This window comes from Cynocephalus volans, chromosome 16 (assembly GCF_027409185.1).
Source record: "Cynocephalus volans isolate mCynVol1 chromosome 16, mCynVol1.pri, whole genome shotgun sequence".
NCBI lineage: Eukaryota > Metazoa > Chordata > Mammalia > Dermoptera > Cynocephalidae > Cynocephalus > Cynocephalus volans.
In genome coordinates this window covers 49,141,713-49,155,459 of record NC_084475.1, presented here as the reverse complement: position 1 = coordinate 49,155,459, position 13,747 = coordinate 49,141,713, and the positions used below count along the sequence as shown (strand labels likewise).

At 35.7% G+C, this 13,747-nt stretch overlaps 1 protein-coding gene across 4 annotated transcripts in view; it reads right to left on the bottom strand.

The window, feature by feature from the left end:
- KDM4C (lysine demethylase 4C) overlaps nt 1–13,747 on the bottom strand; it is a 371,099-nt gene that overhangs the window by 255,451 nt on the left and 101,901 nt on the right. For all 4 annotated transcript variants that reach the window (XR_010021850.1, XM_063080305.1, XM_063080306.1 and 1 more), the window contains exon 6: nt 8,098–8,147. Coding sequence is in view for 3 of the 4 variants with exons in the window: in XM_063080305.1 (XP_062936375.1) it covers nt 8,098–8,147 (50 nt within the window). In the remaining variant the exon portion in view is untranslated. The remainder of the gene's footprint in view (nt 1–8,097; nt 8,148–13,747) is intronic.

Below are 13,747 nucleotides of genomic sequence, written 5' to 3'. Positions count from 1 at the left end.
TATGGAAAATAACAAAATCAGATCTCATAGAAAAGATAACATTTAACTAAAAACTCGACTTGACTACCAGTGTTTTTGAAACAACTCAGTATGGGTCAAAATTTTTGCAAATAAGTTCTTTAAAAATGCCTTTCTGAAACAATTTTGGTATATTCTAATATTTATTTTTTATGTTCTTTTTAAAACTTTTTAAATTATTTCGAAGAAATCTTCTCTAAAGGTTATCATATTTTAATGATTCTACTGTAACATCCCATAATACTTGCCAATTCACCAGGTCACATACACCAATGAGACAGTCCACTCCTTTACAATCTTGAGGATTGAGAAGTTCCAATAAAGAAAGTTCTATATCGATCCCTCCATCATTTAGTAGTGGCATCCCTCTGCAACACCTTAGCTGCCCCACGGTCACCAGTTAGTATGCGAGGTACAGAACAACACACAGAGTAAACCTGCCACATCTTTCTGCACCATCTACTTTTTGTCTTATTAAATGATTTGGTTGATTTTTACATAAAAACAAATATGTTAGGGGTACATGATACAAAAGTTGCATAAGTGTTTGGTGTGACAGAACTTCACTCTCCTATCACGTAGAAATATTTGGAGGAAGCACTGAGAGGCAGCCTACTGTGAGGTGTAAACTATGCTTTGGGAGTTTATGTAAATATTAGTCAATTCTTTCTTGCAGGTGCTCAACAAACAAATCAACTTCTGCTCTCCTTTAACGGTCCCAAAAAACACACACCTTTTCATTGTAGTAAATAGCACAACTAAGTTTTATTCATAAGTCCTAATGTTTTGAATTACTTAAAGCCCTTGTCCAGTTGTTACAAACTTAAAGTTCAGCTTTGCAGACATAAATTCCAATCACAACTTCAACTCATGGCTTTGACCAGTCACATAATCTCTCAATGCCTCAACTACTCCATCTGTACAATCAAGATACTATTACTACCTTCCTCACTGGGTCCTTATTGGAATCTAGTAAGGTAATGCACACAAAACTTAGCCATAGGCAAAAGTGAACACAACCTAAATATCCATTAATTGATGGATGGATAACAAAATGTGGTATATCCACACAATGGAATATCACTCAGCCATAAAAAAGAATGAAGCACTGACACATGCTACAACATGGAAAATATTATGCTAAGTAAAAGAAGCCAGACACAAAAGGTCACATATCATATTATTACACGTATATGAAAAATCCAGAATAAATAAATACATAGAGCCAGAAATCAGACTAGTATTTAGTTGGCAAGAGTGGTAGGTGTTATAGATAGGGAACGGAGTGTGGCCATTTAATAGGTGATAAAAAAATATCCTGGAACTAGATAGAGGTAATGGTTGCACAACAGTGTGAACACAATAAATGCCACTGAACTGTACACTTTACAATGGTTCACAGTTTATTTATGTTATGTAAGTTGTACCTCAGTTTCAAAAAGGAAATCTAAAACTTAGCAGTATACCTAACACATGGTAATAGTCAATGAGTACTGGCTATTATTATCCCTATTACTCATTTCCACCATATTGGCTCTAGTCATCATGTTAGTTGAACAAATCTTCCCTTTGTACCATCTCTGCAGCCTGCTAGCTGAAAAGGTAGATTATAGTCCCAGGAGATCTAGAAAGATGATAGAGAAGTTGTCATAGATGCCCAATGGTTACCAAGCCTTAAAAACCATCGCATCCCCTTGAATCTTGTTACCAAAACCTACCAGTTCTGGTCACAAGCAACTAATTTCTCTCAAAAACAAGTTCTAATAGCCAAGGTGGACGTGGATTATAACTATATTGTTTTGTTTTTATATTTTGTATTCACCTATAGATTCTTCCATCCTTTCTTTAATACTACTATTTTAAAATTAAACATTAATATTGAGTCTGGATTCCAAATTACTCACAAATGGGCTTTAAAGTAAAAATCCTAAAAAACGGAAAAGACCTGACAAAAAGGATTGATTATCAGTTATTTCACATTCCTAGCTATGGACACTGCAGACCAAACACTCCACAGTTTATCCTCGCCATCCCCACACCAACTCTCCCCACAAGTAAGACATCAGGGTTTCTATGTTAGGCATACCAATGAGCTCCCAGTGAGTTGGTTTCTGATTAGGGGGTAAAAAAAAACTGAAAGAGTTGTTTGGAAAAACAAACTATGTTTCTCTGAAATACTAGTAAACAATTACATAGCAAGAATGCATACAATTCTATTTTAAATAAACGTTCAAAAATTAAGACAAACTGCAATTTTGTATTCAGCCCATGGAGCAAAATAGTTCAAACATTTATTTCAAGAAGAAATTACCCTTATGGTTATAGCATCCAAGAGGAAGGGGGAAAGCCATATATAAATCATAATGGGCTACTTAGTCAATTGATATTTCAGTCTTCAGCTTGTTTATACAACCTATACTGCTGGCTGCCAATTCCTTGAGACACTAAACTCAACTGATTTTTTTGTTTGTTTTTTAAGATATTATACAAGGTCAAGCAAGCAAATATGGTCTTTGGAATCACTCTTCCAATCTGAACAACATGTTGCAGGAATGAAAGGCCAACATAATAGAGTGTGTGCACTCCAGAGATCCGAGTGGAGCCCCGAAACCCTAAGAGCAGCATTAAACAATAACATTTCCTAAGACTGCCAAAGTACTGCTGGGACTTTTGTAACACAGAGAAGTGCAGTATCCTGTTGGCTCTCCCAAGAATCAGGTGCTGTACATATCCAAAGGATGTTTTGCATTCAATGTAAAAGTGATCATATGTGAAAAACGTTATTCAATGTGAAAAAAAGCCAAAAACAAATGGGTACATATTCCATTTACATGAAAAACTAGAAAAGGTAAAACTACAGGGACAGAAATCAGATTAGTGATTGCCACCGACTGGGAGAAGAGGTTAACTGCAAACGGCCATGAGGGAACTTTTGTGGGATACTGGAAATGTTCTATATCTTCATAATGGTGGTGGTTATACATTAGTCAAAATTCACTGCACTGTATTCTTAAAAGAGGAGAATTTTACTAATTTACTAATTTCTAAAATTTACTTTACTAAGTAAATTTTACCTCAATAAATCTCACCCCCTAAAAATCATTAAATCTTTTTTAATTGTTTTAGAAATATGTTCTAAAAACATGGAACAGAGGACTGGCCAGTTAGCTCAGTTGGTTAGAGTATGATATCAGCACCAAGGTCAAGGGTTCAGATCCCTAGACTGGCCAGCTGCCAAAAACAAACAAATAAATAAATAAATAAATATGGAAAAAGTATGTTTTTTCTTTCAGATGAAACATTCTCTACACTATCAACTGATTTATATTTTATAGCATATTAGCCATTCCTAAATTCTTTTAAATCCCAATCTCATATAACTGCAAAACACACACATGCTGTTGCTACTATATTACCAAAAGTTTCAGCCTTGGAAAAAGACTGAAAAATCAAATAATCAGTGACATTTTCTATAAGTAGAAGCTGACAACAGTCATTAACCACTTGGGAAAGAAGGGAGGGAAAGAGGGAGGAAAAGAGGAAAGAAGGGAAGAAAAAATCAAATGTGTAGCTCTATCATTAACACACTAGCAAAAGATTTTGATTAAGACAATTTCACTTGACTATAACTGAAATTTACCTCGGTATGCTTTGATAGAATTTTCATAATGGCTTTGCAATATTTATATGACTCATATGAGGCTTAAAAAATATACCAACCATGCAAACAAATGCCAAGGAAAAAAAATACAAAAAGATGATATAGAAAGACTGCTCTGCGGGAAATATTTTCAGACATAGATGTATTTGATATACCTATGGAATTTTTGTTGGCAAGCTTATTTATGGAAAAAAAAAAAAATGAGATACAGTATGTGGGGAGAAAACTGGTAACTTGTACCCACATTCCTACTTGAGAGTTGACATTGGAGGTTTACGCTACAGTTGGCCTCTCTGTGCTTCCTACCATTTATGGACTGTTTACTCAGGTTGGGTAGAAAATGACCACTTCCAGGGCTTCACTCTGCCCAGACTTCACTCTGCTCTCAGTATTCCATAACCCATCCATAGCTCTACTGGCAGAGCTCTCTGGGAGGAATGCCAGAAGTTCATGCTGATCTTGTAATTGAGAAAGATGGTGCTTCTCCTAAACAGTTGCCTTGTTTTTATCTCCTAATGGGCAAGTTTTTTTTCCAACTTTAAGCTGGTTGGCAGAAAACTTAGACTTAACATTTCTACTCAATTTAACAGTTATGCAGGTCATTACACCTTTGGTTTTTTACTGCATTCCTGAGACCACTCTTGCTTTTTCAGCACTTGACGTGTCACATGGACCACATAAGCATAATCCCCCAGGACTTCCTAGGCCAAGCACACTGGGTTCCAAAGAGGTCACAGTCAAACTACCAGGATCTCCTGGTTCAGCCTCGAGCCCACCACCACCTTCATCTCAAATTGGTAAGTCTTCCACCACACATTCAAATTATGCTAGCTTGCCGTATGTTATGTAATATTGTCTAATGCCTAAAATTCTAGCTCAGTTGGTTAGAGCACAGTGTTGCTAACACCAAGGTCAAGGGTTTGGATCCCAGAACCGGCCAGTCACCAAAAAAAATAAAATAAAATACTACTAGGAATGTGGCTGGATATAAAATATCCAAATATCTTTAAACACAGACAGTGATATCACTGACATCAAATTATTAGGAAATTAAGTTTCCTCATAATTAGGGATTGTTTCACTACTCTTAATGCAACCCAGCTGATAGTGAGATGAAAACAAATATACCGTGACATACCACACCTTGATGTCCATGCCTAAGGCATGAGTTAGTCATGAAACAGGATATATATCACTGGACTTCATATTTTATGGATTACAGGGCCCTTTAAAATTGATTATTTATAACCAGGAGTATTTTATTTACAAACCTCAAAACCAAGCATTGTAACATAATATTTTCAGACTGTCAGCTAAATAAATGCTTAAGGAAATAACATTTACCATATTGGGAGCTAATAAAAGTGCATTTTCCTAATTCCAAGAGAGAGGTAGGAGAACAGGTCATGTTAGAATATGTTTATAAAATTAAAATGATTTGTTATTTATTGCTGCCCTTCTACTCTTTTGACAGCAGTGGTTCATAATCTCTTTTGAACCAAACCCTCTCAGGGAAATTGATCATGGCCTCCCAGAAATCCAAATGTATGCACAATTTTGAATATAATTTCAGGTAGTCCACAGAATGCCTGCCTGCATCCCACCCACAAGCCTGTGTCTACCCCTGGCACAGAGATCCCTGCAAATCAGGTTAAGACCCTTTGCTCAGCTGAAACTCAAGATTTTAAGACAAAAAAATTAAAATAAAAAAATAATCAGGTACACACACACAAGTGTTTAAAGTCAAGAACTAAATTAATCTTTCATAACAATGATCTTCTCTGTTCCCTTTCGCTGAATGCTACTTTTTAAATAAGGAGACAAAACTAAAATACTTGTTACACGTTAATATAAGGATCTAAACTCACTTCTACTATACTGTAGAAACAAGTATTCCTGCTAATCATTCACACTTCTAACATCGGTTGCACAATGTCCTGTATCACATATTTTTTTCCTAGCAACCAAAATTTTCACCAGTGTAAATCATTTTCAATTTTTAAAAAAATTCACAGTAGAAGACTAATGGAATACATTCTTTCACAAAAATTTTTAGACTTTCCCAATTTACTTTAATCCATATTTTGCTTAACTTAATATAATGGCAAAGACAGTCATTTCTAAAACAGATGAGATTTAGACATTTTAAAAACTGAAAATCTTCCAAACTGTCATTCATGATTTAACATTATACCTCTATTCTCCTCCATATTTGCAATTCAATTCTATCAAACCAGAAATTAGAAAGAATACAATGGCATTATATATGAACATAACAAGTATAAAAATTGCAACAATTCACTTGAGAATTTTTATTACATTTATGTCTACATAATATTGAAAAAACCTATATAAATGAGAAAGCAGCTGAAGGGCAAAATCAGACTCCTGACTTTATGAGATGCAGGCCTAATGTCTTTCAGATAAAATATTTGTAGGTGCCACAGTCAATCAAGATTTCAATAGAAACCAAAGATGAAAGCATTCATGCATAAAAGGCAAGTGTGATAATTATAATGTGCAGACAAGATAATGGAAAATATCCGAGCCTGCTTTTCATTTTATGTATCAAGTGCTGCCTTGACCTAGACATTCTATAATGCTCCATCACATTTACTGCATTATTTTATCATTTTAATTATTTAGCAGAATTCAATTAATTTTGCTGGCATCTGGTCAGTGAATGAAAATCCACCACTATCTTGTAGCATCTATTCCCTGCTTTATTTGTCAAAATAATGTTGCAAATTTTGAACAAACATGCAATTGAGTTTAAAGTTCTTATTCGTTCTTTATATTTATTAATCTCTTCCTGATTAAACAAATGGCACCCATTTTCCTGGAATGTCATTTCCAGACAGTTTACTTCAAAGCATTAGTAGACAGTTTATATCAGAAATGCTAGTGTGCGACTCAATATTTGTAAAGTTTACATTGGCTTCATTTTAAAAGTTGTCTGACGGTAAGTTTAATGGAAAATGGTGTAATAATTATAACAGGGAAGAAGACAGTTCAGCATATAGTTTAAGCAGAAAGTTCACTGCCTATGTATTTAAGGATTATGGTAATCATCTTCTAAGCTCTGCTCTAATCTATTATCCAGAAACAGGGATCACTCACCTTAATATTCATGAAAATACACCCTAACAAAGTTCAAGATTACAACTGCATTGCTATTATTACTATAATGTATTATATTTTAAAAACACCAGGGCTTTATAGTTATCAGCCTGCCAAAATTATTATAATGCTTCTTACAAATGTGATAATCTAACTGTTCCTTCTAACACTCTTCTATAATTTGGGGGAAATTGTTCCCTATTACTAACAATTTCTGTTCAGAACTGTCAAATCAAAGAATGGAGTTTCTTACTGTCCCCATTTCATTATTAAATGAAAGCATATATAATGCAGGGACAAAGTACCTTTCCTAATACAAGGTAAACCTAACATACCAGTGAAACTTAGATCAGCAACTGACTAAAAGGGCACTGCTCTCTGGGGATTCAATCCTGCATAAAGGCAGAATGTTTTGCTCCTCAGTTGTCACTCAAATGGAAGTCCACTTTCCCCTGGAAATACATCCCAAACAGACTACATCTTCTTTGGGATGTGTGGCTAGCAAAACAGAAGGAGGGCAGGAGGTGAATCTGATTCTCCTCCCCATGTATAAACAGATGAGCACAAGGCTGCCTAGAGCATATTTAAGAGAGAGGAGGAAAAGAGGCAGATGACTGCTTTTGCTGGCACTCTGCATGCTCAAGCAGGCACAAAGTGAAACCATCAATAGAGCTCCCAGAAGAATTCTTCATTCTGGCCCATATGAAAACAGAGATTGGTATAAAAAATAAGAATTTAAGTTGCAGTGAAGTAAGTTAAATTTTGCCAATCCAAAAAGGTACACAATCTCATTCGTATCGAGTTACCCGGGGACATTTACATTCCATAAGGGCACCCCCAGGCCCAATAGACCACAGAAGAACTGTGTGTCAGAGGTGAAGAAAGCAGCCTTTTGGGGAAAGGATACAGCAACATAAAAGTAGTCACAAAACACCTCCACCCTGAGACACAGCAACAATACTCTTTGGAAGTATTTAACTGTAGAGAAGGAAAAGTATACTGGCACAATGATGTTGAATGCATTCTACAAGGAAAAAAATTGGTAACAGCCAAAATAGATTAAACATAATCACCTGATGAAATACTAAGCAGGTAACTAAAATAACCATGAAGATAACACTACAGGAAAAAATATTCACAAGTTAATGTGAAGAAAAAATAAAATTTCTCAATTAAAGAAACCTTTAAAAGTCAATAACCTGAAAAGAATAAAATCAAGAGTGACATTCTACACTGTAAAAACACCTCAAAAACAAAGAACCTATATCAAGGTAAGAAACATAGAAAGCAAATTTTACCTTGAGCTAGTCTTTCAAGTCGTTTTCCATGCTCCGGGGGTATAGCATACCTAAAATTTTAAACAAAAATAAAAATTTTAGGTTTACAATTTTTCAAATAGTCTCCTAATGACATCCATCTTAAATAATGCCTTGGTAAAAAAAATTCAACACCATACTCAACGTAGACAACCTGATTAGAGATTAGAAAACCAATCGAAGGCTCATAACACTGAGACACTGGATGGACAAAGAAAAATAAACTTATAAATTGCCTGTTTAAATATACCAGCTCACCATCACAACCACATTTTAAAGATTAGGGAACAAAGACCTAAGGCCAGAACACCACTTAGCATAGTGGGCAGCTAGACACAGCTTAGAGACGCTACCCTGGGTCTTATAGCACACCAGCTCTCCTGGGCTATTTTTGGTTGCATGTTTTTTGTTTTATGGTTAAGTTTTGGCTCTTGTTTTTAAGAAAATCTGTGCTGTTGTCTTTTTATCTTCGAAAATATTTTTACTGACAAGCAGAACACAAAATTACTTTATCAACATTTATATTTCCACCAAACCTTTCTAAGAACACTATAATTTTCAAACAGACCTTAAATAAAAGATTACCAGCTCTAAAGAACAGCTTTTATTTATTTCATAATCATATGACTTTTAAGATCTCAATTATAGTAATAATTTTTCATGCTGGAAGAACTGAAATACTCATTTCTAGTTCCTGGTGTTTTCAAAAGTGAAGTACTTGAGATTATTAACTGTGGACTTACCAACAAATTTTAAAACAATAATCTCATAATATCCTATACAAATACTAAATTTCATAGGCATTTTTAATGAGAAAATTTATAGATATTAAAAATAAATTTAAATGATCATTTCATGTTTTAAGTAAAAACAATATATTATTTTTGAAGACCTACATTTGTATACTTAGTAGCTCAAAATATATTAAGTACAAGTTACTTCTTGCTTAAGTAACCTATTTCATTGTACTTAAATCCAAACTTGGTTGTATTTAATGCTACTGATAAAATGCAAAACTTAATTGGATCCAATGTAACTAGGCAATTCACTAAAAGAAAATTCAACCATATATCCTGTTCCTTAAAGCACTGCTAATAAAATTATTCCAAGTGAATTGAGAAGATTAAATTTTAGCATACCTAAATGACAGTCACCCAAGGTATATTTATGGCCACTTCTTACCGGCTTTTAATCCCTTGTTTACATCACAAATATACCCAGAAAAGGAAAAACAGCACATGTACATAGGGATGTGTGTGTGTACGTACAGTAGTCCCCCTTTATCCATGGGGGACATGTTCCAGTAACCCCAGAGGATGCTTGAAACCACAGATAGTACTAATCCCTAGATATATATATCTATAATAAAGTTTGATTTATAAATTAGGTATGGTAAGAGATTAACAACAAGAACTAATAATAACAGAACAATTATAACAATATGCTGTAATAAAAGTTATGTAAATGTTGTCTCTCTGTCAAATATTTTATTGTACTGTACCATGGTTAACTGAAACTGTAAAAAGTGAAACCGCAGATAAGGGGGGACTACATATACGTATATATATGTATGTATGTATACACAAATAAGGGTACTTCATAAAGTTTATGGAAATACTTGTATTATCTTTCGATTCTATTTCTCCACAAACTTTCTGAAGTACTCCCATACATACCTCTCCTCCTAGGTAGCCCTTATTAGCCTAGTCTCCCAAATTCTCTTCTACAAGTATACTATTACCCAGATAAAGCTATTTCTATCTAAGCCAGATGTTTTATTTAATTGGTCCTACTCTTCTTCTTTAGATTTGGGACAGTATCTCAGTCCATTTTCAAATTCTATAAAAAGATGAATGGGTACAAACCTACACTATCCACTCTAGGTGAATCAGTGTACAGTGCATGCATGTCTTGAATCAACACACTTTACCCCATAAACATGTACAAATAAACGCTTCTAAAAAATTTAAACAGTAAAAAAAAATCCAAGTCATTTTAAGATCATAAATAATTATTAATAAAATTTGTACAGTTAACCAGCCATTGCTATAGTTCAATAGCTTAAGAAATCATCAAGTGATAAAAACTTCCCTCCAGTCACAACCCCACATGCAAGAAGACATGCAGTACTTCCCAAGTAGAAGCAAATCCTCAAACTGAAAGCCACATTGTGCTAACATGCAGTGAAGCACAGCTGGGCAAAAACAACGTCAAGGAAAGGATACTCTCCCTTCCCTGATTTATTTAGTCATTTTTAGTCACTTAGTTATCTTGCTCAAAGTTAACAATCCTATGTTTTGTTAAATAATATTTAAATAACATGACATAGCTGTATAATGTTTTATACCCTGCCCTAGGGTCTGATATACAAAGGAGTCAAAACTGAATATAAATAATAATGTTAAACTGGGAAGTAATCATTAGACGGTGCTATCCGTTTGTTCATCATCAGATTCAACATGATAAAGAACTAGGAAAGAATAGTTTTAAATTTTTAGGAATTCACCCAAGAGTCAAATCATCTAGTGTCCTACAATAAACAATAAAATCAGACCACTCAGCAGTCAAGAAGCATACGTGTACCATCTTCACAACCACAAAACCTTGCTCAAATGATACTCCTTTAAACCAATTATCTCACTCAATGAAGCTCAAAGAGGTCACAGAACAATTTTGTTCTCTACATACAAGTCACAGGGCTAGAAGGGCCCTTAAAGACAATCCAGCTTCATGTTTCCACACGTTTTTTTCTGTTTCCACACCACTACAAGGGCAGAACTGCTAACACCTGTCATTACCGGCAGTAACTGGCACCTGGGAGAACGAAGGACAACAGACACACACATCCCTTGGGGGTGGGGAGCCCAGCCTACGTTGATAAAAGCTCTCTAGGTAATTCTGACAGGGACTGGGATCAATGTACACAGGCTCTTTTCCAATTACAACATCCAAGGACCTCTCCTTGGTCCTGATTTCCTGCAACCTCCCTGATGCCTGATCCTGTTGACCAATCCCCTTAGCTTGCCTGTAGGAGGGATTTGTGTATCCCAGGGCTTTTTTTAAAAATGTTTTTCCTTCATATATTTTTTTCAGTAATACCACAATGAATGGCCTAAGTCAAAATTCTAACCCAGAAAACTATATGGCTTCCATACCTACAGGAGATTTGTGTAGGCTGACAGACAGTCCTTGCCTGTGAGGAAGTAGGTGCCTGGTTTTAGGAGCACTCAGTTGTGTTGTGTTCAGTGGACCCACTGAATTCACTGCAACAGCACCTCTGCTAGTCAGACCACAGCACTTGCTTGATGGACAAGTGCATCAATCTGAAAGCAGACAACTCTAATCTGCTTCAATACATACCATAAGTAGAGACAGAAAGAAAAGAGACAACCAAACAGCAAGGTGCATACATTTTCATTGTCCACCAAACAATGTCCTCTGGTAGACTGGAGAGCACATTTGACAAGAACTGGAGGGAACCACTTAAGAGACCTTGCACAAGTCACATATCCACTGACAGACTGTGTCTACCTCACAGAACAACACTGGAAGGATCAACTGAATAATATTTAGGAGCTCATTATGACTATAAGGCAATGAAGTGAGCCTGAGCTGCTGACCCTCACATCCAGTAAACTTGAGACAGTGTTCAAGAAATACTGGTTCAAAGAATCACATCATCAGGGTCAGACAGGTACATAAAAGACTGATTATAATTTGATAGATCCCAGGAAGACACAGACATAGTACCTTTCTGCAACAATTCAAAATACCCAAAACTCAACCCTCCAGCAGCCTGACAACCAGCCCCTGAACTCCTCTTCCTCTCACCCCTCAGGCCTGAGGATGTGCATGGTACTCAACAAATACATGATGACTGTAAGATTCTTTTGGTTACTCTCCCGGATATTTTCTTTTAAAATAGATATGCTGCTAGTAAGAATCACTTTAATGTACTCTAATTAAATTCAATAGATAGCTCCTGAGCACCTGCCACATATGAAGAACTGCAGGAAGACCTCAGGCATTTTCCATTTAAGTGGACGGGGTAGAGATACACAGAGCTATTGCTAACATCGATCTAACTGAATGCACGTGCATTTCTTCAGAAAGTTTAGATTGCAGTACATGGATCTCAGGAACATCAACGTCCCATGCAGATTTACTACCAAGTGGCAGTTAAAATGAACTAATAAGGGTAGATGAACAAGGAGCGGGGGAAAGACTTTTGGTTTTTCAAAGCCCTCAAAGTTATCGCCACTAGGGATGAGCTAGAACACCTTAACTCTAGGATGTGTAAATCTTAAATCTGAAAGAAGTATCACTACTTATTTACATTTCTAAGATTACTTCACAGTTCTAATTAGCACCTACCAGGCAGCAGGACAAAAGTCAGGATTCCTGTCCTAAAGAGGAATATCAACAAAAACATTTAACTGTTGGATGTCCAACAACTACATAAAATATAAAGATAAAAAATATCTTGCACACAGTATTTCAGTCAGTCCTCACAGCAACCCTCTGACAAAGGTCACATGGTCAGCACTTAAAGTTATTTTCTAAAAGGGTTCTAGTGAAATTTCTCTAGGGGCTAGCCATCAGAAAAATTTTCTGTGCACATTACACATGTAACATAAATTGTAACACATGACTATAAAGCACTGTTTGCAGAAACCTCATAAGAGCTCATACACTCACATGAGTGTGTCCACTCAGAGCAGCTCGCCCTTTAAGTCTCTAAGATAAGGTGTAACTGACCATCACAAGTAGCTGCCCACTTCCCGTCATGCCCTTCCAATCTGTCTTTCACGGTGTGCTAAAGTAATCTCTGTGAGCACCAGATCTGATCATGACAAATCCCTGGGCCTTCAACTACTGTCTTTACCTGAAAGCCAGAAGCCAAACACGTCACACAGACCTGCTGCCACCCAGACCCCTGGCATATCTCTCCTGTTGTATCTACTGACCAATGGTTAAATCAAATCCTGCTCTATGGCTTTAACAAACCACTTAATGCTCCTTCTTAAGTCTCCTTAAATATTAAAATAAAAATTTAAAAAGTAAACGGTCAAATGTTTCTGCCAACACCTGTCATTTCCTGTGTAACGTTAAACTTCTTAATTAGGTAGGCAGAGAGATACAATAAGAGCCAGGGCGACAATGAGGGAGTCATCTGAGAAATAGGTAGTTATCCTTTGAGAAGTCTTGGTAAACAAATAAACTGAGCAAATCTTGCAAGGAGAACTACAAAGTGAACAATCCACGGAGAAAACCTGAATTGGAGAAATGAATCTAGTACATTTAGAAAAGCATAGCATTACCTACTGATGGTTTGAAATGTCAGCCTAATAGTATTCACTTCAAGATAGTATTTCATAGCCACCAGGCTATTATCATTTTAGGTTTATTTTTTGAGTAAACCACCCAAAGATGTGCTTAGAGGAATTCTTCTCTCCTTGGCCTTAATAGTAAATTTTTTCTTAATTCATAAAAGAACTGTGGTTTTAAATAAAACATTGCCCTGTAAATATCTAATTAGTATACCCACAGTCCACCAGTGACTCATAGTTTTTTAATGTTAGCAGGACCGTTGGCAATACACATTATATCTGAAATAAGAACACTGTCCTAA